This window comes from Dipodomys ordii, unplaced genomic scaffold, assembly GCF_000151885.1.
Source record: "Dipodomys ordii isolate 6190 unplaced genomic scaffold, Dord_2.0 Scaffold14, whole genome shotgun sequence".
Lineage (NCBI taxonomy): Eukaryota > Metazoa > Chordata > Mammalia > Rodentia > Heteromyidae > Dipodomys > Dipodomys ordii.
The window spans coordinates 10405315-10431890 of NW_012267230.1; the positions used below are offsets into that span (position 1 = coordinate 10405315).

The following is a 26576-nucleotide window of genomic DNA, read 5'->3' on the forward strand; positions in this document are numbered from 1 at the left end:
CAAAGAGGGAGAGGCTTAGCCAGGTCTCAGAGTTGGGTACAAACACCCACAACGTAGGAGCTGTAATGTGAGACTGTGCAGAAGAGCGCTGGAAAGAATGCAACAGAACTGTCAGCAGGTGGTTAGTGCAAAGCAGCTCAACCCCAGGCAGTGAGGAGACAGACCACTCATTCGGCTGTTTTCTATAGCCAGAATTACATCACCTTTTGCTAATCCTAGGAAGGCATCTAATTGTAGGAAAGCATTTGGTTTGGTATTTTAACTATCTCCCTGGAACAAAATGGCGCCAGCAGTCCTGAGCCAGGGAGCGCAGCCTGCATGCATCACAGTAGATGGGGCAAGGACATGTACGTAGGGCAAAATGGACTTGGGTGGGAGGATGCATATAATACACCCACGCTGTGTGCTGCACAGTCACAGCAAGGCAGGCTCGGTGGCAACCCAACAGAGGTTCTCTGCCAGTCACTGCCCTCTGACTGAAATAAACACAGTGGATAATAAACATATTGTCCCACTGACTCAATGCTCCTGGCGACACACTCCAAAGAAACCCGTGTCCACAGATGCGCTGGCTCCAGATCACTTCAGCAAGCCACATGCTTCACTACTCCCTCCTGCCAGAAGCCTTGCACTCCAGTCAGAACAGCTGTCTGTCCCTCTGCATAGGTGGGTGGCTGGGAGGGAGCTGAAGGGAAGGGCGAGGCTCGGCGCTGTGGGTAGCTGGCCTTCCTCTGTGGTAGCCCCGTTCAGGGCAGGGGTGGAAAGGACCCAGACCAACGCTACACAGTGGGAAGCAGACAGGAACCCTGGAGGAATAGTGCGGGCTGGCACCAGTGTTTAGTTTCTTTTCCCCACACAAAGTCTCCCTGGCTATAGTCACGCATGTGTGGCCAGCTTCGGCAAACAGAGAGACGTGATTTCGAAAGCTAACCAGATGTGGGGCCAATTGCCAGTGGACTTCCAGTCTTGATCATGTTTCAGCTAAGAGTCCACAGGAGGCTCCACCGCTCTCCACCTTCCTGCTATTACCTTCCAACCTTTCCCAATCCTTCCGCCCGCCTTCCAGTAACTTTTAAGCAAAGCAATACACAGAGCTCAAGACTCCTTCCATGCAAACAGTGAGAAAGGGAGGAGCAGGGGGTGAGGGTGGTGTGTGCACTGGAGAACCATCTAGAATCCCAACATTTCACAGCACACGCCTCCGCCCCAAGCCGGCCCCATGACTCGCCACAAAGCCAAGCTGCCTTTCCTCTTGCAGATAACTAAGCAGAATTCATTATGTGGCTGGACAGCCACGACAAGCCCTTCCTCCAGCCAGCAGCCCTTCCCACCCAGGGCTGCTCATGTTGGTGCAGCATCTAATCTATTATGATTTACTGGAAGGCCTGAGCTCACATTTGGTTTCTATTAACATTACTTTTATGTTAAAATTGTCTTAGAAGGAAAAAAAAACCTATTGGAAAGAGACTCATTCAGGGGCCTGCTTGTGGGTAAGGATCTACTGCCTAACCAGGAAACCAGCCAGTGAACCACCACCACCACCACTACCTAATGCCAGGACAGCAAACAGCTCCTCCACTAGGTGGCATTCCCAGCACCGAGGTCCTGGGGGAGGAAGGACTTTCCAGTTCTTTAAACCTGCTCCATAGCCTATACTGGTCACTAGCTGTCCAGAGGTCCCGGCCCTCCCCCACATCCCTCCCACTCAAGCCCAGTAGACCACCCCATCCCTATTCCCTTTCTCTCTCTCTGTCTCTCTCTTTTTCTGTCTCTCTCTCTTGGTCCCCCCGTTGGTAAAGGGCTCCAGCCACGCTGCAGGTTCAGCACTGTGTCCTTCTCCCTTAGCCCACAGCCAGCCCCTCAGCACAACATGGCCCCAGCTCCAAAACCTACCCCAGATTCTTGCAGTTCCCTCAACTCAGCTGCCAACACCCTAATCCCATCTACACTGCGGGGATTACTGCAGCAGCTGCTAATGAGTCTCCAGCTTCCCCTCTCTTGTAACCGCGCACCAGCCCCCTTTCATGTGCCCTCCATCCAACAGGCAAGGGTCCTTTAAAAGCTTTCATCTGGCAGGGCGCTGAGGGCTCACGCCTATCATCCTAGCTACCCAAGAGGCTGAGATCTGAGGATTACAGTTTGAAGCCAGCCTGGGCAGGAAAGCCCCCTCCCCTCTCCCCCCCACCCCACCCCCACCATCCGGCTCTGCAAGATACTTAGCTCCAATTAATCAGCAAAAAGCCAGAACTGTGGCTCAAGTGACAGAGTGCCAGTCTTGAGTGAAAAAGCCACGGGACAGTTATCCAGGCCGAGTTCAAGCCTCAGTACCAGAAAAAAAAAAAAAAAAAAACAAGTAAAAATTTCCATCTGATTATGTCACTTCCACATTTAGAAATCAAATTTCACTTCCTTTGCTTGACTTCAAGGCCCTTTCTGATCTGGTTCCCCACACACCTGCTCAAGCTTTACTTTCTGCTCCTCAAATATGTGAGGACTTTCCCACTCCAGGACTTCGTCTGTACTGCTCCCACTGCATGGAGCACTTTGCCCAGCACTCTGCAGAGCTGGCTCCTTTTGCACTCTGGGCCTTGTTTTGGATATTCCTGTCTGGAGCAGCCTGCTCTGAGCCCCCTGGCTAGTAACTGTGCCCCACCAGTTCCAGTGTCTCCTCCTGGCTCCTCCCTGTTGCTTTCCTTCTTCCTTTTCCCACTACCCTGCTTCCTCTTCTTGACACTTGAAGAGTCATCAGTCAATAGACTTATTCCAGGGACTACAACAGTGCACAGAGCAAGAGGTCTGGGCAGAAGCTCGCTAAATGACAACATAGCCTTTCCATGTCACCGTGCACATCTCCCATCATGCCCATCGCATCACACCAGTCACTTCCTAGTCCCGCTAGCCCTCACAGGCCTCACACAGCTTACAGGACACCCACTGCCCATGCATGCTGCCTCACAGGCTGGCTCCTGGAGCGGCCAGCCTGTGCTGGTAAATGGACCCCACCCCAGACGACCCTGTGCCCCCTCTCCCTCTGCTCCAGGCCAGTTTTTCTTTAAACTTTCTGGCCTTTTCTTCCCAGCTCCCAGACCATTGGCCCAGGCATCCTGAGGAAGCCGGCCCACTCCTGTGGGCAGGGTCTACCCCTGCCCCCAGGCACACATCCTCTGCACTGAGCAATCACCATGTAGGGCTGGTCTAGCAGCCCAGGCTGAGAACACGGCCTACAAACAGTGAGCTCTAGTACATCCAGTACATCGCTCAGGAACAACCTGACAGTCTTTTAGAACCAGAGGAGATTTCCGACAACAAAGGTGACAAATACTGATCCAGGAGCCTACACAAAGAGCCCTATACAATATTCAGAGCAGCTTTATCCCTAATGATGAAAATCTAGAGATGGCCACAGCCCATTCACAGAAGCACAGGTGGCTGGATACAGGAGCTGGATGCGTTCAGACTATGAAATATGGCTCAATGATAGAAAAAAATGAACATATACACATGGGTGAATCTCAAAATAATAAAGTAGACTGAAAGAAGCTATTCCCACAGGAGAAAATGGCATGAGCTGCTCTGATGAGGACAGCAGGAGACACAGGTGGAGGGAAGAAGTGTGTCACACTATGTTCTTTAGAGCGGATCAACTTCATTTTCATGGTCAATGACTTAAGAGTAAATACTTAGCTGTGCTGAGTACGTTTTAATGTCTCTAGCCACAGGCTGTCTCAGTACCACAGCCCCGCCCCCCCCTCTTGCCCGCCCCCAGCCAGCTCAAGGAAAATGCCTGTAATGACACTGGCACTGTGGCTCATCGCTTGCCAGGGGATGGCAGATATCCCATAACTGGCAGTGGAACCAGGCAGGGCAAACACCAGTCTGCTTCCCGGAGTGGGCAGGGAGGGTGACGGGACCTGGTGACTGTAAGGTGCGCTGACTCCTGGCCACACGGCCACAGCAGGGGAAGCCAGAGAGCAGCCCTGTCTTCAGGGAGGAAGCTACGCTTCCAGTCAGGTCTATTTCAGCCCCAAACCCACAGCAAGAGCACCGAGGTATAAATAGCAACACCAAGTTTGCGCGCAGGCTGATTCCACTTCTGATGTTAGGAGGGTGGTCGCTGACTGAGTCAGTCGGAGAGCGTGGGGTTGTCAGAAGCCACAGTGTGAAGCCAGCTTCTCTGGGTCACACAGCTACTTCCTATCCATTCCCCATCTTGCCTGCACCACTGATTCCTGTGGCTTCACTTGAGACACTGTGACAAGTCCAACCTGAAGGCCACAGAGTGCCCCCCACCCCGCCCCCGGCCCCGGCACACAGCCGAGGCAGGGGCTCCCAAGCTCAGGGTCCCTGGTGGAATAGGGCAAAGGCACACCTACCTTTGTTATGAGACATGGCGTAGAGGAGGCAGAGCACGAAGAGGGCATGGTAGTCATCATCAGGGCTGTCCAGGGCATGGTACACCATATCCAGGAAGGGTCTGGAAGAGAGAAGCATGCCTGAGCCTCTTGGTACAAAGTATATATCTCTCCCTCCTGCTTGTTCCAGGTGCCCTTGCTTTTCACAGCTGGGGCTCCAAGGCCTCCGTGCTTCAGAGAGTTAGCACAGGGGCAGTTAACACAAATGGAAAATGTCTATGGAGGGAAACTGACCAATGAAATAGATCACATATTCACTCAACAATCACTTATCTATTCAGGGGGGGTCAACAATATGAAAGCCTTGCTCTTCACACTCCCATGCCATCTGGCAAAGAACAGGTAGATACACATAATCACTTAAAGGGGTGCCACAAGAGAATGAGCAAAAGAGGGCAGCGTGAGACAACAACATAATAAGTCAGAAATAATAACATAAGCAAGTTTAAGAATGTGGGCCCCAAGGCCAGACATAATAGCTCATACCTGTAAGTCCCAGCTCTTGGTGGGAGGATCATAGTTCAAGGCTACCAGGGGACAAAAAGTTAAGAGACCCTCATCCCAACTAGTAAGTTGGGCATGCTGGAAGGTGCCTGTCATCACCTTAGCTAGATAAGATGTCAAAACAGGATGACTGCAGACTAGGCTGGCCTGGGGAAAACAATAAGAGGCCATACACGAAAAATAACTACATCAAGAAGGAAGGGAGGTATGGCATGATTGGCAGAATGCCTATCTAGCAAGTATAAGTCCTTCAAAACCCAGTATTGTGAAAACAACAACAACAACAACAAGCAAAAAACAGAAACAATGACAAAGAAGATCAAGGACCCTAGAGCCAGACTGCTTGGGACCTAATTCTGATTTGGCCTCCTCTTAGCTGCAAACCCTCTGGCTAGTACCTGTCTCCCAAGTATGAAAGCACCAGAAGCAGGCAGGTGACTGAGGAGACTCAGGGGCGCGGCCGACTGGCAGTCACTTGGTGGAGGCTGGACGCTGAGAAGGGGAGAAGGGCCAGGACCTGGCAGCTGCTGTCTCACTGCTAGCTTTAATGTTCCAAGGTCACTTCGCGGTTATGTTTTGACAGGTCATGGCCCGGCAGCTGCTTGGGCCAATGTTCCTTGACCATAAGAATCGATAGCAAGGTGTCTCACCTCCAGAGCTTGGTGGCTAAGAGCTAAACACTGTCTGGCAGCATCAGAAACCACACATCCCAAATGCTGCCCTTCCAGGCAAGACCTGGCTGGAAAGACCTCAACACAGGCTAGTGGGACATGCACAGAACAGAGAAGGAGGCTGAGATCCTGTGGTCATCTGTGGCTGCTGCTTCTGAGAACCAGGTTGAGGCTAAGAAAGCAAAGCATGCCAGAGAGTGCCCCCAGGCACACAGAAGGGTGCACAGAGCGCTGTGGTGTGGGCTGTCCACGAGGAGTAACAGTGGAGATGGACACCGCTCTGAATCCTCAACTCCGTAATGTACCCTCAGAACAAAATACCCATCTGACAAGGAAATATAAAAAGCTAAAACAAACACCAAGAGAACAAATAGCCTCATCAATAATAAGTGGGCAAATGAACTGAGCAATTTTCAAAAGAAGTTCACATGGCCAATAAACACATGAAGAAATATTCAACATTCTTAGCCGTAAAGGATATGCGAATCAAATCTACATTGAGATTCTGCCTCAGCCCAATCAGAATGGCCATCATCAATAACACAGAAGTAATTCAAGTGAGCGGGCAGGAGAAAGAGGGACGCTGCTTCCACACTGTTGATGGGAATGTAAACTAGTGTAGCCACCATGGAAATCAGAGTGGAATTTCCCCAAAAAACTAAGAATTGCCTTATGATCCAATGATACTACTCCTGAACACAGATCTGAAGAAATACAAGCCAGCCTGCGGCAGAGGCGCCTAAACACCCATGTGTAAAGCAGCACTATTCCCTACAGCCACGCCATGGAACCAGATTATGTGTCCACCTATCAGCTAATAAAAGGAGAAAGAAAATGTGGTCCATATACACAATGGAATATTATTCACATAAGGAAGAATGAAATTATATCATTCCCAGGAAAAGGATAGAACTGGCTATCCTCACAGTAAGCGAAATAAACCAGACTCAGGAAAACAAAACATGGCATTTCGCATGTACATTCTCATTCTCTCTCTCCCCCTCCTGCCCTTGGTGGTACTAGGGCACACTCGGGAGCTCCCACAGGAGAGGTCCCTGTGGGGGTCTGTGTAGGTGGAACACATGACAGGTGAGGAAACAGCCCTGGAATGAAGAGGCCCTGGAACAGCTGATGGCCGGCTGACAGGTGGTCCTCTCTGAGGCTGAGCAGAACCCAATTTGGCAGGCCTACCGACTCTACCCTAGAGCTTACCTGCTCCACTGCACGTTCTCAGAGCAGGTGGCGGCTGCGCTCTTCTCCTCATCCGTGGTGTTCTGCTCCTGCATCGAGGTGCTGGCAGCCAGCTCTGAGAGCTTGCTCCGCTCCATGATCACCATCTCGATCTCTGCAAGCAAACGTAGAGACTGGCTAAACTCAGAGCCGCACAGAGCCAGATTTACAGATTCATGTGCAAGATGAAGCACGCAGAAACCGCTCCTGCCATGTCAAGTTCAACAGCAGGACCTAAATGCCAGTGCCACGCAGAGGGAGAAACAAGACTTGCTGTTCATCTTGGCAACGTCTAGACATGTGGTTCGGCCTTTGACAACAAAACACAAATTGCTTTCATTTGCATTATACGTGGTTTTAAAAAGGTAGTTTACTTTATGGGTGCCATATTTCCTTCCCAAATGATTGAAGTCGCTTACAAGGCGTGATGTGTGGTTAATAAGACAAATCCATCAGAAGTATTCTGAAGCTGTTTACACTTTGCAAAGCCACACCTCCTGCTAGCCGTCAAGGACATCACCTTTGGGCCCTTGCTACATTCCAGAAGGCAATCACCTTCACACCTTGACCAGCCTAGAATGCCATTCATTCAAATGTGATTCCTCTTTGGTCAGAGAAGCAACAGGCATGACCTCCAAATTTAGGTGTCCTGTCTTCTCTGACAGCAGGGGAAGGCAGGAGAGAAGCCTTTGTAGGAACTTAAGCGAAGGGGAAGGGAGCTGCCGGGAGCTGCCAGGAACTCAGGTGTGGCCAGGCTGTGACTGGCTTTGGAAGCCAGTTGCAAGGTGTGGGTAATGCAGCAAGGATGGAATATGCTAGGGATTTGCAGGCTCCTGCCCTTAGATTACAGTCACCTACCACACTGCAGGAGACTGAACTGGAGTGGGTTTCTGGGCAAGGCATTTGTCAGAGGATACATCCTTGTTTACCTCAATCTGTCTTTGCATCTGATTACAGGCACTAGAAGCTGACAGCCCACATCTCTCCTTCACCTCTCCCACCATTCACAAACACACACTTACCTCCCTCATTACTAGAAAAACGGGTCCTGCCCTCCACCGAGGGCCTCAGCTACTACTTGGTGCTCTCATGTTAAGCTAAATGCTGCAGTGTGGAGATTCTCATCATGCCAACACAAGGACTGGACCTCAGGAAGGCCTTCTTCCAGGTAGATGAGGCAGAGGGAAGAGAACTTGCCTTGAGTCACCCAGCTAGTCAAGGACAGGGCCAGGATTTAGACTCCAACTTCCCAACAGTAAGTCCCTCAATCTGAATACAGACAGGTGTTTCAAGATATATGAGGCTAGGTTCCATTTCATTGTAGTTGAGACTTTTTTTTAAAGAAAAGAGGGGGGTGGAAAACCCAGATACTATAGTTCACACCTATAATCCTAGCTGTTTGGAATGCTGACAGTGGAATAACGGGGTCTCAAGAATAGCCTGCAGGGCTGGGAAGGTGGCTCAGTGGTGGAGCGCTTGCCTTGCATGCCTGAGGCCCTGGGTTCGATTCCTCAGCCCCACATAAGCAAAAAGAAAAAAGCCGGAAGTGGTGTGCTGTGGCTCAAGTGGTAGAGCGCTAGCCTTGAGCTGAAGAGCTGGGGGACAGTGCCCAGGCCCAGAGTTCAGGCCCCACGACCGGACCCCCCCCCCAAAAAAAGAATAGCCTGCAAAAAGTTTAAGACCCTGCCAAGCGCCATTGACTCACACCTGTAATCCTAGCTACTCAGGAGGCTGAGCTCTGAGGATTGCAGTTCAAAGCCAGCCCAGGCAGGAAAGTTATTGATGAGATTCATCTCCACTTAACCACCAGAAACTGGAAGTGGTGCTGTGACTCAGTGGTAGAGTGCTAGCCTTGAGCTGAAAAGCTCAGGGCCAGTGCCCAGGCCCAGAGTTCAAGCCCCATGACCGACAAAAAAAAAAAAAAAAAAAGACCTCCATTCAACCAATATAAAAAGTGAGGCATAAGAGTGTGCACTTCATTCCAGCTATGCAAGAAATATAAATAGGAGGATCACTAAATAGGAGGATCATAGTCAAGCTAGCCCCAGCAAAAAGTAAGACCTTACTGGAAAGAATAAGAGCAAAAAGGAATGGGGGTGTGGCTCAAGTAAGTAGAGCACCTGCCCAGCAAGTGCAAAGCCCTGAGTTCAAAAGCAAAGCGGGAGGTCTAAACTCCCAGGGATCCCTCAATCTCTGCTGACTTTACTCATACCTTTGCTGGAATTCCAGATAAAGAACAGTCTCTGAAGGTCAGGCTCAGGCTGAGCAATGAATACCTACTCATTCCAAAGGCAAAAAATAAAAGCCCATCCCAATTGGTTTGAAAGATTCAATCTCTAGCCTCAGGTCTGCTGATTAAGTTACGGCTCTAAGTAAATCAAAAGGAGGCTGTCCTTCCAGACTGAAGGGCGAGCAGAGTGGGAGACTGCACACTCCCTGGCATGTCTGCTTCCTGGGCGGAGCTTGCGCTTCTTTGGTTACAGAGGCTTTGACACCCCTCTTGTTCCTTTTAACATTCCACTTCGGCAGACTTAGGGCCCTGTGATTTTTGTGGTTTCAGAATGAATCACCTATTCTTGGGACTGACTGAGAGCACATTTCTTTGCACCCTAGGGATGGGAGTAGATGGATTAGGGGCACACACTCATCTCACACAACTTTCTTGTCTGTGCTTAAATGTGGAGGAGGTGTAATTTCTGGGTGCTGTATTTGTTTAAAAAAAACCCACAAAACATTAATGCCATATTCAATACAGGTCATTGCAAAACTGTCTTGTGACCAAGTTTTTCTTTTTTCTTTTGAGATAGGGTCTTGATAGCTATATCTATATCTGTCAATCTGTAGGTAGTCTATAGATTGATAACCAAGCCCAGAATGCTTCCTGTCTCTCAAGGGCAGGGATTACAGGCTGGTGCAACTACACCCAGCTTACTCTTTTTTTTTTTTTTTTGGTTGGTTGGTTTTGAACTCAGGGCCAGGGTGCTATCCCTGAGCCTCTTTGTGTTCAAGGCTACTACTCTCCCACTTGAGCCACAGTGCCACTTCCAGTTTTTGAGTGGTTAATTAGAGATAAGAGTCTCATGGGGACTTTTCTGACCAGGATGGCTTCGAACTGCGATCCTCAGATCTCGGCCTCCTGAGTCACTAGGATTACAGGTGTGAGCCACCAGTGCCTGACTCACTTTATCTTTTTAAGTAGACAGTGTATTACAGGAATGGAGGTAGCAGAGGTAGGGAAAGATTAGTGCCAGCACCTCTTTACATAAGAGTCTGTCCCAAACGGGCTGAATATCATTCACTTCAACACAGTACGGGGGAAGGTGCCTGGCGTCTCCCAGGAGGGAGCACCCAGAGCACAGTGGCTCGATACCCATGCCCTGGCTTCTGATACTGGCGCCTCACATGATTAAAGGATCGGCCACAGGGCCCTGATGCAGGTGTGGCTAACAGCCACACAGGAACGAACAGCTCAGGGGTGGAGGTGGGGGGCTAGAGGGATGTGGGGGAGACAACACTCCATTGCACCTCAAGCCTAAGGCCAAGAGATCAGAGATATTTCAGAAAGCTCCAAAATGCAGTGCTGCTGCCTGGCAGCATGCGGCCCACAACGGCTGCGTACGTAGCTGTGGAGCCATGTAGGAAGATGACAGGCCCATCATGTTTTACACTGATTAATATATTCAAGAAATGACAAGGATGGGGGGGGGAGTGTCACTGAAAGCCATGCTTGTCTGAGTTCTGAGGTCAGCAACAGGCCCAAAAACAAGCCCCTTGGGAAATTCTAGGGCCCTGCTTTGGGAGCTGGATGACCCGCCTCCCTGCCCCATCCCCTGCAAGTGGAAGCAGGGCTCAGCACCAGGGAGCCCATCCCAACCCAGCAGCCTTGCTGAGCTGGCCCGCAGCCCCTGCATCCTGGGACAGGGACACTGGGCTCACTGGAGATCCTCTGGGGCCAAGCCTGCCCTGTCCATGCTTCGGTTAGTCACAGCTAAAGGCTGGCTAGACAGCAGCCCTTAAAAGGGCTGGAATGAAAATAGGCACATCTTTCCAAGACACAATGGACAAGAACACAGTGTACAAGATGAAGTAAAGCTGTCCACTTTGCCCCCTGCGTGGCCACGCACTGACTAAATTGAGCTTAAACACACCACCTTTCTTCCTGGTTAAGAAGCACCATAAAATGACTCGCAGAAGCACACGAGTATGATTTGCCTATCTTGTGTTTGTCCCTCAACTTCCCCACCAAAGGGACAGCTTTTGGCAAAGGTTGCTCAGGCCAAAAATGAGCTCCTAGGCCAAAATGCTTACTGCTTACTGAACAGGAATCAAAGCAGGCTAGGGAAGTCAGCAGCAAGAAGAGACTATGAGGCACCAGGACCAAGTCTTGGTCACATTTATTGACATGTAAGCATGGCATTTGCTGACATGGGCTAAGGAAATAAATCCTAATAGCCAGGCACCATTAGCTTATGCCTGTAATCCCAGTTACTCAGAAGACTGAGATCTGAGGATCACAGTTCAAAGCCAGCCCTGGAGAGAAAATCTGTAAGACTCCTATCTCCACCTAATCACCAGAAACCCGGAAGTGGTGCTGTGGCTCAAAGTGGTAGAGTGCTAGCCTTGAGCGAAAAAGCTCAGGGACAGCTCCCAGGTCCTGAGTTCAAGCCCAATGACTGACAAAAAGAAGATCCTAAACAGGGCCTGAGAATGGGGACAGCAGGGGCATGTCCTGGTTTGTCTAGAGGCAAAGGGTACCCCAGTCTGTGCTTCAACTTCAGAAGCCCTGCGATGAGGCTTCAGACTCACTACTACCAGCTTAGCGCCCCACAGCCCCGCAGGCCATAGCCAGGCTGCTCAGGAGAGGGTGCACCTGTCCCATTGTGGGTGGCTAGACCTCCAACGTATGCTTGGTGCCCCTTTGCCACATCATCACCACTACCACCATCACCACCACCACCACTACCACCACCACCACCACCACCACCATTCCCCCTGCCCCAAGCTGCAGCCAGAGGTACCGTGTGTGGCTGTTAGCCTGGTCCATGACTTGGGCATCTGGCTGGTTCAAGTACATTTCCTGCCAGCACAAATGCTATCTAGTCCAGGCAGTATCGTTTCAGAATGTGAGGCTGTGGATCCCAGGCAGAGCAAAAAAGGAAGGAAGGGCCCTGCCAACCTAGTGTGCCTAAGCTGCACAAGTGTGCCTCCCTCACACACGGGGGAAGCAGGGGACTGTGTGCACCTGACTCCATGAAAGCCAGATCTGTTCCAATAGGTAATTTCATTAAATGTGGGCCTCTTCCCACAGTGCCTGGGTGCCTATCAATAAAGATGAGTGAAGATGGTGACGGTAATAATGAGAGGTAGTTGCATAATAAATACCTAGAGAGCATGCAGTACAGGCCAAGCTCTGTGCTGGGCAGAGCAGGTGTATTCTTTCATTAATTCTCTGCAGAGCACCACAAAGTGGGGGCCCTTGTGGCCCTCTTCATACTGACAGGAAGCCTTGCTCCAGGCCCCCACCTGACCAGGATAGGTTTGGCCCTAGACCTGCTTGGACCGCCCCCAGCTGCCTCTGAATGGCTGTGCTGTCTAGGTGAGGTACACTGGTGGGCAGCGGGCACGAGCGGAAGCACCCACAGGGTACACGTGGGGACACAGACGGCAGCCGGTGGCTACAGCGGCGGGGTGCAGGGTGCTGTTCTTGGGTGCACTCACCTTCACGCTCCCCACTCGTCTTCATGCCTTTGGAACCACCCTCTGTACCTTTAGCCTTCTCGGAGTCTTCCTGGCCATCCTCGGGGGGCCCTTTCTCCTCATCTTCTTCCTCCCCAACATTTTTGTAGTTGGGTCTTTTTTGCACCCGCCTCTTGCCCTTGTGCTTGTTCATCTCAAGGGACCGCTCAAGCGTCTCGGTGGGTTTAATGAAGCACCGGATGCTGGGCTTGGTCTAGGACAGTCCAAGAAAAGCAACAGATGAAGTGGAAGGCAGGGCTCTCCCTGGATGCTAGGAGGCCGCCCGGGAAGTCATGCTCAAACCATGGCCCTGGCTTAGCGCTGAGATGACCAACATCACTGTCACCATCAAATGACCAGCTGCCCCCTCCCTTCTTATGCCAGTGCTGAGTTCTGAACTCAGCTGTCCCTTTGCTCTTTTACTCAAGGTTGGCACTCTATCACCTGACCCACACCTCTACTTCCAGCTTCGTAGCAGCTAATTGGACTTTTCTGCCTATGCAGCTTTTGAGCCTCAATCCTCAGATCTCAGCCTCCTGAGTAGCTGTGATTACAGGTGTGCCCACGCCAGCCACCCTTACCACTCAGTCCTGCAACCAAAATGTTGTCTTTCATCCACCAGAGCTGTGCTCCCAAATACTAGTTTCCTGCTCTTGCTCTTCCAGAGAGCTCTCACTGCACATCTATAGTACCCAACCAGGCAGCACCAGTGTCCCCACATTACAGTGCAGAAGCCAAGCTCTGAGGTCAACATAGCCAGGATGGGAGTGGATGGGATCCAAACTGACATTCCACCTGCACGTCTGGCTTTGCTGTTAGACTTAACTTTAAAAAAAATAATAAACATTTGTCATTGTTGAAGAACATACATATTGCCAAAAACTTAGTCAAATATGCTGCTGTGTGTGGTATAAAGCAGTTTGGCTCCTCTGGAAAAGTCAAGCAGTGTCTTACATGCTTTATTGCACATGGACTTACTGTACTGACCCAGCAATTCCACTCCCAACTACCTGCCCCAAAAATGAAAACTTTTGTCACTTGTGTAACAACAATCTGAGTATGAGAGAAAAACATGGAGTGTTCTTCACATAAGAGTATTACCTGAAAATCAAAATGAATTAAGTAATCACATATGCTACAACAGGAATGAGTTTTCTTTTAATGGATGATGTAAAAGACCACATACTGTATGATTCTACCAGTCAAAGGTCCACACATACTGTGGATCAATGCTATCATTAACTTTAAATTTACATTAAGTTCATTTTCTTTATTGGTTGATTGATTGATTGAGGTGGTGGTCTTAGGGAAGAACTCAGGATCTAAAGTTCAATGCTGGATAATCAGTCTACCACTGAGCTACAAATAAGCTATTGTAGGAATAACTGTGCATTGGTTCAGGAAGAGAACACCAGCATGCTTTGCTATTAAAGGGATAAGAATGACTGCATGGCACACTGCATGCAGTCCCTCCCATGCCAGCTCTCCTTAGAAGGGGAGCCAGGTAAGTACTGGCAGTGAGCAAACACCAGCTCACTCCAAACCATGTTCTCCCTATTAAACAGAGAGGCTTCAAAGAGCAAAGAAAAGTCCCATTATTAGGGTTCATTTCCCATATTCCTCTGTCTTTCTTACAGCCTTGATATATAAGAATATGGGTCCATTTTAGAGTTGAGAGAATCAGGCTCAGAAGAGTCTGTAGCTATTGAGCCCAAGAGCCAGAATCTGACCAAGTTTGCTTGTCTTCAAAGCCCAGGTTCAAAGCAGCCAGGCCACCACAGTAGTCCTCACCATCTGCTCAGGAAGGCAATGGAAACAGTACCCATCGTCTATGGGGGAGGGAAAGAACCCGGAGTGCAGGAGCCTCTCTTCTTCTCCCAAATCAGAGTCTGAGCAGAGGCTCGAGAGCCCTGGATGACCTGAGTGCCCAGTCATTGTTTTTGAACACTCTCCCAGCTGGGTACTCAAGGGAGCACTGGGTGTTTACCAGCTTCCTCCGCACTAAACCCTCCCCTCCCCACTCCCCCTCACACACATACACAGGAGTCTGTCTCCCCTGCAGAGGCCTGGCCCAACTTTCCTCTATCCAAGTGGAATGCACAGGGCCCAGAAATCTGTTGGTTCTTTTTACTTGGAGCAAAGCAGGCAGACACGGTACTGGGAGGGGAGCAGAGCCCACCAGCCTGGTAGCCACACTGGCATCTGATTGTTCCCTGCCTGGCTGGAGCCAGCCATTTCTGAGTGCATTGTGATCGTTCTCAAGAGGAAGGGAGTCAGGTGGTTTGGAGTTTTGCTTCCAAACCTAAAATAGACATGCTATATTGCCCAAAATTAAAAAACAAAAATAAGTGTTTCTCCAGGAGCAGAGATTCAGTTCCATATTTAGTGCTCATTTTAAAGTCTAACTACAAGCTTCTGTATGCAGAGGTACAGGCTTGTCATCCCAGGAGCTGGGACAAGAAAAAAAAATATATATATATATATGCACGAAGACGGTGTTTAGAGAGGAGCAGAGACAAAGGAAATTGATTGTTTAGGGCAGGATTTTGATGGTAGTGCTCTTCTCTTTGCAGACTGGATAATGTTCAGACATCATTTTGTCATTAAGAAAAAAAAGTTTTAGAATAAACTTTTCCATTATCCTGATATAGATTATCTATCTTATGAATTTACCCCCAAAGAGTCACCAATTATATTGTGGGGGCCACTGCATGTTGCCAATAAGTGGAGAATGTTCAGGCACACAAATCAATTTCAATAGTGCTCCCAACAAAACCCAATTGGGAGGTGAATTAGCATCCAAATGCAAACATTCATTTTTATTTACCCACTTTGGACTATTCCACCACAAAGATGACAGATAAATTGAGATGGGGGAGCGCTGCTCAGGAAAGGCGGAGGGCGCGTTGCAGATGCCAGTGACCAGGACCTGGATCAGAAGCAGGCCAAGCACGCAATGCCTGACAGACATATCCATCAGAGCCCGCTTGGGATCCTGACCGAAGGCAGCCCTGTGTGCTCCTCCCCCAACCTCAACCCAGCAAGGGAGGACTGCAGGATACAGTGACTCCCTTCCCCCATCACTGCCTTCTCCTGGAGAATCTGAACACATGGCATGCCAAGAGCCAGCTGCCAAACGCAGAAAACCTAGACCAACCCTTGAAGACAGACAAGTCCAACAGATGGTGTAGAAATCCTTGCCTAAACTATGTGGGCTCCACTGTGCAGGATAAATGGCAGAACTGAGAGAAAGACAAAGGGCTCGGGCCATCAGAGAGCTCCAATCCCCAGAGCAGTTCATCAACCTTGTCAGAAACATGGGGTGAGTAATTCTGGCCTCTGAGAACCCAGGAGCATTCTTTCAGGCTAAGACCACAGCTCATGGGGTCACCTGGAGCTGGTGTCCTTGGTGACAGTGGCAGTGTCCTTGGACAGAAGTACTGGCCAGTTCCCCAGGCAGCAGCCGCCGCAGCAGTGTGAGCCTCTGGGAGGCCAGTGTGGTACTGGGCCACTGTGTGGCCTCTCCAGCCAGCCATTAAAAGACACTGCTCACGACAGAGCAGCCGAGGGGGGGGGGGGGACAGTGCTGTGCACCTGTGCTCCCCTCACGGACTTCTCAACTCCTCCCTAGGGGAGGAAGGAAAGCAGTGGCTGCTAAGAGACCAGGAAAAAGGGCCTGAGGGCACCAGGCAGACCCCCTCGGGGAAAATCAAATAAAGAACCGGAATAGGGAGAAAGAAACTGGTGGCCACAGTGGGCTGGAAAGGGAAGGGGAGAGTGCTTGGCCCTGGGGATCTGCGTGGATGGGCAGGAGCGTCGTGACGAGAAAAACCAGGCTGAGGAGAAACCTTCCCAGGCTCCGCAGGCTCCTGGCGTTCACACAGCTCTGCTGAGGGATCACCACAGGGCAAGCAGACATCAGACAGACGAACGTGGGTGACGCATGGGGGCGTGTTACACGAGCCAGTGAAACAAAGTCCAAACACATCCGGAATGCACAACAGCACATCAGAGAGGGGACTGAGAATGAACCCCAAGAGGCAACGGGCACATCCAGGTCAACATCTGTACTCTGAGACAGGAAGCCCTTCTGTCCCTGAGTCCTTATACCACCTGCTGCCAGCCAGCCAGCCAGCAGTGATGGATCTGCACTTCCTGGGATTAAGCCTGGTGGGTAAGTCAGCAGGCACAGAGGGCACACGGTATGTGAAGTTCCACGTCACCCAACGCTGCTATTGTCCCTGATGAGACAACAGCTTTGCCTTGGAGGTGCCTCCAAGGGAAGCACTGTGTGTTTCCATCAGTCCAGCCCCCGGCTCAGCAGCCAAGGGAGGAAGGCCTCAAACTGGGCGGGTGAGGGCACTGCACAGCCTCAGAGGCTGGGATTACTGTTACAGTAGCATCTATGACATGCACACTGGGTGCCAGGTGCAGAATAAGCAGCACGCCCAGCATGGAACTCTCACCGCCAACATGAGCCCGTGCAAACACAAGCACAAGTGAACATGAGCACGAATGAACACAAGCACATGGGGAGAAGAGCACAAGAAAGGCAGAGGCCTGGAGGTGGCAACTCAGCCCTGGGATCCTAGAAGATGAGCAGCGGGCAGCAGAGACACCTCAATGGCTCAGAGTACTAGGCTGCCTCCTATGGTGGCAGGTGAAACAGCACCAAGCATGGGCTCTGACACACCCCCTCCACCGAGGACCTGGAGCAGGCAGCTCCAGAGGCACTCAGAGCCACCACACCAACTGATGTCATTCCCACACTGGCAGCTCCTGAGCACCTTGGCAAGCCCCACAATGACGCCATCCCCACCTCTCATGGGGGTGGGTGGAAAGCCAGTGCAGGGGGCACACTTCAGTGGTGTGCCAGCCGACTTCTGAGCACAGGTGCACTATAGACATATGCCAGGGGGAAGGTGGGCACGAATACAGAAACCAAGGAAACTCTTTTAGAGTCCTGGGACAGAAAAACAAAACAAAACAAAACAAAAACTTCTCTATAGAAAAGGATCCTGACAGGCTTGATGACACGTGCCTGAAATCCCAGGACTCAAGGTGAAAGCAGGAAGGTCTCAGGTTCAAGGTTAGTCAGGGTTACATAGCAAGACTCTGCCTCCAAAAAAATAAAAAATACAAATAGTAGCTGAGTGCTGCAGGCTCATACCTGTAACCTTAGCTACTCAGGAAGCTGAGATTTGAGAATCACAGTTTGAAGCCAGCCTGGGCAAGAAATTTCATGGACTCTTATATCCACTTAAGCAGCAAAATGCCGGAAGTAGAGCTGTGGCTGAAGTGGTACAGTGCTAGCCTCAGGCAAAAAAACTAAGGGATGGCATCCAGGCCCTGAGTTCAAGTCCCAGTATTGGCACAAAATGTAAAAATAAAATAAAGTACCCACAGGTAACGAATGATGCAAACCCCAAATTTTAATCTATATCCATTTTACAACATTCCCATATTAGCTTCTTGAGGCTTCCCCACAAGAAGCACTCTGTCCCACATTAAGCTGGCAACAAGAATTGCCTTTAAGCAGGAACCACATGATTTTAATGCACAGATGAATTTCAATTAGATGCTTATCTGACCATGCTGATCTGTGTTAAGTTTAACCCTAAATTACAGTCTTTCTGAGTAACTCTGCTCTCCTCTTTGCTTCTCTCTCCAATTTTGGTTGGTTTGGTGAGAGTCTGCTAGTAAAAATGAAGTAATACCAGTAACTTATCTACATATTACAGGAAGGAGAAAGTAGGTTAAAAAAGACCAAGAAACTTAAAACAAGTTTGATCAACCACATCCGAGCCAGGCAGGAAACAATAGGAGAACTGTTCTCACTCACAGGGAAGGAAGGTAAATCATACAGGACTATTGTCAAACAAGTTGCAGATGACAAGCACCTTGTCCAAGCCCTTCCCGGATTTCAGCTGCAGGCCTCAGAACACAAGCATCTTTGATGGCAGTGGAAAGGCTGTCCCTGGAAGGAGGGAACTGACAAATGACACTTTCACTTGAGCCACAGCCGCTCCTTCCAGGCCAGAGTCTAGATCTCAGTTCAGGCATTTGCCACAGCCACTGTGGGTCCCATAGTGGAGGTGAGACCATCCCTGCAAGAGGCCATCAGGAGAAAGGAAAATGTCTGAACCCTTCATCTGATGAAAAGGTTCAGCTGAGAGGCAGCCAGTGACCTATACTGTGGTTTTGCTCCAGTCTGTATCCAGCTACGGTCCTGCAAGACGCCACCATGGGCCAACTCTGACACAGATTCTGCATCATTCCTTACAGTTGCATGCAAATCCATACTATCTTAGTAAACATAAATAAATAAATAGGTGTTGCTGGGCACCAATGGCTTACACCTGTAATCCCAGTACTCAGTAGGCTAAAATCTGAGGATCACAGTTTGAAACCAGCCCCCAAAGAAAAGTCTATTAGACTCTTATTTCCAATTACCCACCAAGAAGCCAAAAGTAGAAATGTGGCTAAAGTGGTATAACACCAGCCTTGAGTGAAGAAGCTAAAGGACAGGTCAAGCCCAGTACCAGCACTAAAATAAATAAATACATACATAAATAATATTTGGCAATTCAGAAAATAGGCAATTTGGCAACTGAAGCAAGCAACCTACCAGGCAGGTTCTGGATACTTAAGAGTAGATTGCTCTTCTCCCCTCTCCCCCAGTGATTGCACCTGCCAGGCAAATGCTGCCTGTCAAGTGATGGCATACAAACTCTTTTTTTTTTTTTTGTCAGTTGTGGGGCTTGAACTCTGGGCCTAGGCATTGTCCCTGTGTTCTTTAGCTCTAGGCCAGCACTCTACCACTTGAATCACAGTGCCACTTCCGGTTTTCTGGTGGTTAATTGGAGGTAAGAGTCTCACGGACTTTCCTGCCTTGGCTGGCTTTGAACCAGGATCCTCAGATCTCAGCCTCCTGAGTATCTAGAATCACAGCCAAGATTCACTAGCTCCCAGTGTCATACAAACTCTTGCCCAGGTCTTTGATTATTTTTGCCCTTGAGAAAAGGGAAAGATCTTGCCATTGTCTTTCATCTGGGCTGACCTCAAACTTGAGATCTTTCTGCCTGTTTCCTGATTAGCTGGGATTACAGATGGGCCAAAATATATTTTCTCTACACCCTTACCAATGGCCTCCAGAGTCGGGCTTGCTATGCTTGCCAAGTGGGGTAAAGTACCTTGTCCAAGGTCTCCTGAACGGGAGGGCATGTGGGAGGTCTGACCTGGCACTCATTTAGCAGTGCTGGCTTAAGAAGTTGCAGAGGAATAATACTTTTAGCCCAATAAACACCCAGTCAACCACTCCCTGCCCAGACCATGCGCTGTTGCAAGCAGGAGCCCGGAGACTTCGTTCCAGTTCAACACTGGTCACTGAACCTCCAGGCCAAATCCTCTCACAAACACTTCTCCTTCTCTCCGAGCACATGGAAGACTTGAGATGGGACATTTATCGGTGCATTAATCTGGAGGTGGGACATTTATCTGTTCCACATCCACCTTCTCTGGGGCTGTAACACACCAGTGATACACTAGAGACAATGATTTGGTATATCCCCACAAAGAACCCAAAGAAAGGGTTTGAAATGAACCAAGATCAGACTAGGCATGAAAGGACTCCTTTGAATTCAGCCCAACCAACCAATGCCACCAAGGACAGAAGGTTTCCGGGAACCTCCCTCCAATAGCAAAATGGCCTGGCTAGCCAGCTACACACCTGAAATACCAGAAGAGCAGGGTATTGCATCCCTGCAATGATGGCCTTGTCTGTAGGATCACATTCCACAAACACACACACACACACACACACACTGGCACTGGTCCACGGCCCAGCTTGAACACCTGGCTGCTGAGAGACAGCATTATCAAACACTCTGGGATCATCTTGACACATATGCCAAGTCCAGGCTGTAGCCAATTTAACAATAGACATCGTGCTGGCCACAGGAGGGTAGAGGGATGAGCTCTCTGACATGGGAGAAGCAGGCCTAGGCCTTGTAGGTTGTAGGTGTGGGTACATACATAGGGATGGAGAAACACAGGACTGGTGGAAGATGAGTGTGTTGGGTCAGTACCATGAAGCCTGGAGCTCAAAATACCACAGAAGGGCAGGATGGTGGCAGGAGTAATTGCAGCAGGATAGCCCAGGGGACACGTGGAAGAGCAGGGTGGAGGTGGGGAAGATTGTGAAGGGGGAAGAAACACAGGGACATCACTCATCAGTGTATGGAGAAGGGCGGGGGAGGGAAGGGGGGTCATAGTCCTGGCCATCAGGGACATCCCTCATCAGTGTACAAAGTGCAACCCAAGGTCCCACAGGACACAGACACACAGACAGGTTCCACCTCCTCTATAGTTCAGTGATAATCTAAAACTGCAGAGACTGGACATAAAAATACAGATTTCTTCTAGCTACTGGTGGCTCATGCCTGTACATCTAGCTCAGGAGGCTGTGATGTGAGGATCAGAGTTGGAAGTCAACTCAGGCAGAAAAGTGTGTGGGACTAATCTCTAATTAACCACTAACTGGTAGAGTGTCAGCCTTGAGTGAAAAACCTAAGCAAGAGCACAAAGCCCAAAATTCAACCCTAATACCAACACAAAACAAAACAACAACAGCTTCTCTGGAAATGATGAAGACCTGGCAATACCACACCTGCCCTCCTGCAGAACTGCAGGTCGGGTAGGGCCTAGGAGGTAAGAGCTATTTACACCACCACACACACGCACCCTCTGCCCCCCATCATTCCCAGACGGTCTCTGCTTGATCTCTGCAGACCTGTGCCTTGCCAGTGACACAGCCTGACAGTAACACACAGTCAAATCCACTGCTGACCCCTGACCCAGAGCTCCAGGGTTGCACTTTCGCACACAGATCTATTCCTTGGATCCCAGAGCAGCTTAGGCATCTTGTCACTGCTGTATAAGCAGAACGTCAGTATCGGATTTAGTGTTTCATCGATGAACAAAAGGAGTCATGAATGGCTTATCACATCCTCAAAGGCAGACTTACAGAACTCCTCTGAATGTCCTGTGCAGGCTTAGCATATGTCTCAGACAGATCGCCGTTCAGAATGACTTCAGCGAGCGAGTTCACCAGCGGGGCATGGTGTATAATGAGGAAGACCTGGGGACAAAGGAGAGAGGGGCCCGTGTATTCCAGACTGCAATCTCCCCATGCCTTCCCATGCTGATCAGAAACACCCGGGCTGGGTTACAGGGGACCGGAGGACAGGTCATGACTGGGAGAAATGAGCTCTCCTCCAGACTCCTGCCTATGTGGCTGGCTGATTATCTGAGGAAGGAAGTGTATTTGAGCCAGACTGTCCCTTCTGGCTGGGGTAAGCCAACTCTGGTCAGAGTGGAGAAATGTGGGAAAGAAACAGCCAAAGCAGCACACCCCTTTCTTTCCGTCAAACTCAATTATGGTTAAGACCAGAAGGCTTTGTCCCAATGCTTCCACTATACAGAAAGGCACTAGAGATCCTGTCTGTCACTGAAACTGTCCAGTCCCTGCCTCCAGTCCCTGCCTCACACTGGGATTTCATGGCAGTGTTGCAGGTGTGGGAACTGAAGAAGAAAAGCCAGAGTAGCCGGAGGCCCACACGGATGTACCAGGCTCTGGGCTGTCCATGGGCCCGTTCCCCACTCTGTTGCCAAGGCTCAGAGGAGGGGTGTTAGGGATCAGGGGACTCCAGACTTCCCTGCAGAGCTGGCCGCTTCACACCAGCTCCCTTGACTTAAAATATAACAATAGATGGGCATAGCACATGTTGTGTCTACCTGCTCTGTAGACAGGGTACTCAGGGCCTTAAGTGTGCAGAGAGCAGGGTGGGGGTTGGGCACTAATGAGGCACTGGGGCTTTGTGGAGGGGACTGTCCTACTCTGCATCGCAGGACACTCAGCAGCACCCCTGACCACTCCCCACGGGAGGCCAAGAGCACCCCTCCCTCAGGACAACTAAGATTATCTTCAGACCTTGACCAGTGCCTCTGGGGGGCAGAGAACACTAGGACAGTAGTCTCTGGGGGCAGAGGAGATACCAAAAACCTGAGCTTGGAAAGAAGAAAGCTGGTTTAATGCTTTAGCTTTAAAAAAACAAACAAACAAACAAAAACCCTTTTATTAAGAAGTATGTTGTAGGGCTGGGAAGGTGGCTCAGTGGTAGAGTGCTTGCCTTGCATGCATGAGGCCCTGGCTTCAATTCCTCAGCACCACATAAGCAGATAAAAGCTGGAAGTGGTGCTGTGGCTCAAGTGGCAGAGTGCTAGCCTTGAGCTGAAGAGCTCAGGGACAGCGCCCAGGCCCAGAGTTCAGGCCCCACGACCGACCAAAAAAAAAAAAAAGTATGTTGTATATAAAGTATGTCATATATTACATATATTATGCATGGTATTTTATATATAATAAAAAAAAAAAAGTATGTTGTATATAAAGTATGTCATATATTACATATATTATGCATGGTATTTTATATATAATAAAGGTTGTCTCTGGGGTTTGGGATTGCATGCCCATGGGAGCCCTTCCCTTGGGTCCTATTGCTAGTGTTGGGATAAGAGGAATATGTCCAAATAAATAAACAAATGTAAATCAGGTAGAATAAACAAAAAAGGGGGCAGTTTTTGAAACAGCCAGAGGTCCTCACTAGCACAGACTGTCTGTCTGTATGTCTGTCTTATCAATCACCTGTCTGTGCATACAAATAGTGAGTGTGATCCAGAGCACTAACTCACCTCCAGAGCTGGGCAGACACACTCAAACATTAGCAATGATCATGATGGTTCTTCTCATTTCCACTGTGGCCAAATTACTGCCACACTTTACACTTCACATTCAATCCACAAATATCTATGATTGCCCTTGGTGCGAGAGTGCCCTGCGATCCTTTGTTGGGTGCATGAGCACTCAGTGCACACCCACCAAGGCCCTCTCGGACAGAGGCCAGCACCTCCTGCCTGTGGTCACAGGCAGCCCAGTTCTCAGCCTTGTGACAGGGACAGAGGAGGGAGCTGCCCCTGTCCACTGCTGACGTGGAGGTGTGGCCATGCCAGACTGAAGAGCAGAGCTGGCTGTCCATGCCACACTGTCACTGTTTGGTTTCGGGAGACAGCATCACCTGGCATGCTAAATTCACAGTTGTGAATTTCATGGGTTTTGCCTGCTGTGCTTGAAAACTTTTTTGTGGGGATACCGGCGCATGCATGTGGAGGACATGGATTGAAACCTGACTAGTATTTTCCCACCCTTAGGTGACAGGATAAGTCAGGTGAGAGGGGAGGGAAGAGCTCAAGACTTTGCCATCTTTACAAGAGCCCTTTACATAGAATCTACACTTGAGAACTGAGAAACTAGGCTTTCTGCGTGACACTGACGGAAGTAAGGAGGTGCTGGTATTACTGCTCCATCGCTAAGAGGACACGCAGAGGGGCTAGCGGTCATCCTCCTGCAGAGATCCCGCCATGCCTGCAATGCAGTGCGAGAGGTCTCCAGGATGTTTTCTACTGGACTGCTGTGGCTGAACGGCCTGCTCAGGTCCTGTCAGACTCCCAGAATCTCCAATGGGAGATGTAAAAATGGCTGCCAGGAGAGGCTGGAGCTGAGCTGAGCTCTGGCACACAGGACATTCAGAGAGTGGACACTGGGCAGAGCTCTGGGCAAATAGCTTCCAGAGCTGGTCAGGCCACATCCGGATCCCAATCGGCCCAGTGGCTGGGGGAGGTGGGGCCTTAGGCTCTCGTCTCAGGCCAGTGGGATGCAGCCTCCCTCCAAACAGAAAAGGACAGGGGGTCCAGCTGGAGGGCTGGACTCTCATCCAAGCTAATCAATACTGAAGCCACCACAGAAGTGAAATGGAGCTCTTAGCTGAGCGTTGGACTACTTGACAGTCTAATGAGACGGACGTTTTGACTACTTGACAGTCTAATGAGACGGCCCGCAAGGCTGGACTGCTAGTAATAAAAATGTTTTTAAAGTTATGTAACGAGGTCTCCATGGAGTTTTTCCCTTCTTGTACATAGTACATCATTGCCAGAAAGGAGCAGAGTTGTTTAAGGAGGGCTGGAGGCACAAATCCGGGAGTGGACACAGCTAGGAGACACCTTGCAGAAGGTAATCTGGAAATGAACCACAACCAAACCCTTTCAGAGCAACTCCATTTCTTAAACCAAGATTGCTGTGTGGCACATCGTGGCCCAGCCCTTTGGGGCTCATTTCAAAATACAGTGAGTAAAAGCCAGGAGGCTTCCACTTCCGGGTATGCAGGGCAAGCCTTGGCTGCTTTGAGACTCTCAGCCTCCGTTAAAAATCAACTAGCCAAGGGCCGGATTTATTTCTCATTTCTCTGAATTTCCATCCCGTCAGGAGGAAGGTACACCCGCCTCTATGGCTAGAAAACAGAATGCTCCCTTCTTCTGACCATTTTAAGATGGAAGACACAGAGACCATGCAAAACCTGTACACTCACACACCCTCAAATGGGTTTGGGGTGCTGGCGAGGGAGCAAACATACCTGTGACAGAAGATAGAGGGACACCGGCAGGCTGATTTTGGGGCGTTCTCCTCCCTGGCAAAGAGAGGTCCAGGTTACAAAGGGAGCACAAGCTACTGGTAGGGACAAAGCTACTGGTAGGGACAAGAGGCGCTCTGGCCTGGATTTCCCCTGCCGCCACCTACTCATTCCTGCTGCTAGTCCCGACACATCCTTACCACTGGTTTCCGCTTGACAGCAACCCAAGAAGGGCTTATTCTAAGTCACCAGAAAGGCCACTGTCCCCAGTTGGGCACTGAGGGTACACAGCAGAGGTCCCTAAGACTGGAAGCAAGCTCCAAAATATAAGGAGGGAGCAGTTCAGGGCCTTTGGCTTTAAAACAGCTCCCCTCAAGCCTCAACCTGTTCCATCCACTGTTAACAATGGGGGAAGGGGGTGTGGATCTCTTGGACCCCATTTTGCAAGTGAGGAAAGAGCCTAGTAGAAGCTACTACCTTGCAGGGGAAAAGACCAGGCTTGAAATGCAGCTCGCAGGCTTCGTGGGGCTGCCAGAGCTTCTCTGGAGAGCTCACTAAGCCTGTGTCTTTCTTTTGCTGTATTTACTGATCTATGGCAAGAATTCCCCATCCCACCTCCAAATAGGAAAGGCCAGCCCTTGACACTCATGTGAAGCCCCTGCAGGTGACCCGTGGCTGTCCTGCCTCCTCCTGAGGCTTCTGCTCCTCCTGAGGCGTGGTCAGAGGCCTCCCTCCCCAAGGGAGCACTCCACTCGGGAAGTGCTCAGGGGCCTGTGGGAGCAGGTCAAAGGGGTAGAAGACCCCCTCGACCACAGCCCCCAAGTGGGAGGAAACATGTGACCCTCCCCGTGCCCACAGAGGACTGGTTAACCAAGGCTTCCATTCCCTGAAGGCTCAGCCTCCATCCCACCTTCTCAAATCCGGCCCCTCAGGTAACTATCAGCAAGCGGGTGCATGCAGGGAGCCTGAACTCAGGAGGGCTCCCTGCTCAGGGTGGGAATCCTAGCCTTCTCCTTTATGGCTCTTTTGTGTGGAAACGAAAAGGAAGGCGAGCCTTAGGTGCGAGGAGGGCAGCGCACCTTGTCGGGGTTCTCCAGGGAGTACACGTAGAGCGGCAGGAAGAGCCGGTTGAGGAGGTGGTCGGTGAGCACGTCGTTGAGGAACTCGCAGTTGATGATCAGGATGTCGTTGAGATAGTGCAGGTGGTCCAGGTGCTCAGCCACCAGGTCGCTCAGCTTCCCCCGATTGCGGTGCCTGCCGTGCGAATGACCTCCTCAGCCCTGGCGGTCAGGCCTGGGGGCGGGGCCTGAAGCCAGTGGCCTGAGACTTGGATGGATGTGCTCTACCAGATCAGGGTCTCCTACACTAGCTCAGACAGCGAGATCCTGCCCTACTGGTACACAAAAGGAAAATGGACAGGTCCACTGCAACCTCATGTAGGGACTCACACTATAGATCTAGCCTCAAGTAAATGAGGGAAACAAATTAAAAAAAAAAAACTA

The 26576-nt window shown here is 50.2% G+C and overlaps 1 protein-coding gene across 1 annotated transcript in view; it reads right to left on the bottom strand.

Moving 5' to 3' along the window:
• Window positions 1–26576, bottom strand: part of Clec16a (C-type lectin domain family 16, member A) — a 133744-nt gene that overhangs the window by 93389 nt on the left and 13779 nt on the right. Inside the window, exons 7-12 of the mRNA XM_013011211.1 lie at window positions 26154–26328; window positions 25078–25131; window positions 21579–21692; window positions 12536–12767; window positions 6800–6932; window positions 4374–4474 (exon numbers count right to left, since the gene is read on the bottom strand). Of these exons, the coding sequence (XP_012866665.1) occupies window positions 4374–4474; window positions 6800–6932; window positions 12536–12767; window positions 21579–21692; window positions 25078–25131; window positions 26154–26328 (809 nt within the window). The remainder of the gene's footprint in view (window positions 1–4373; window positions 4475–6799; window positions 6933–12535; window positions 12768–21578; window positions 21693–25077; window positions 25132–26153; window positions 26329–26576) is intronic.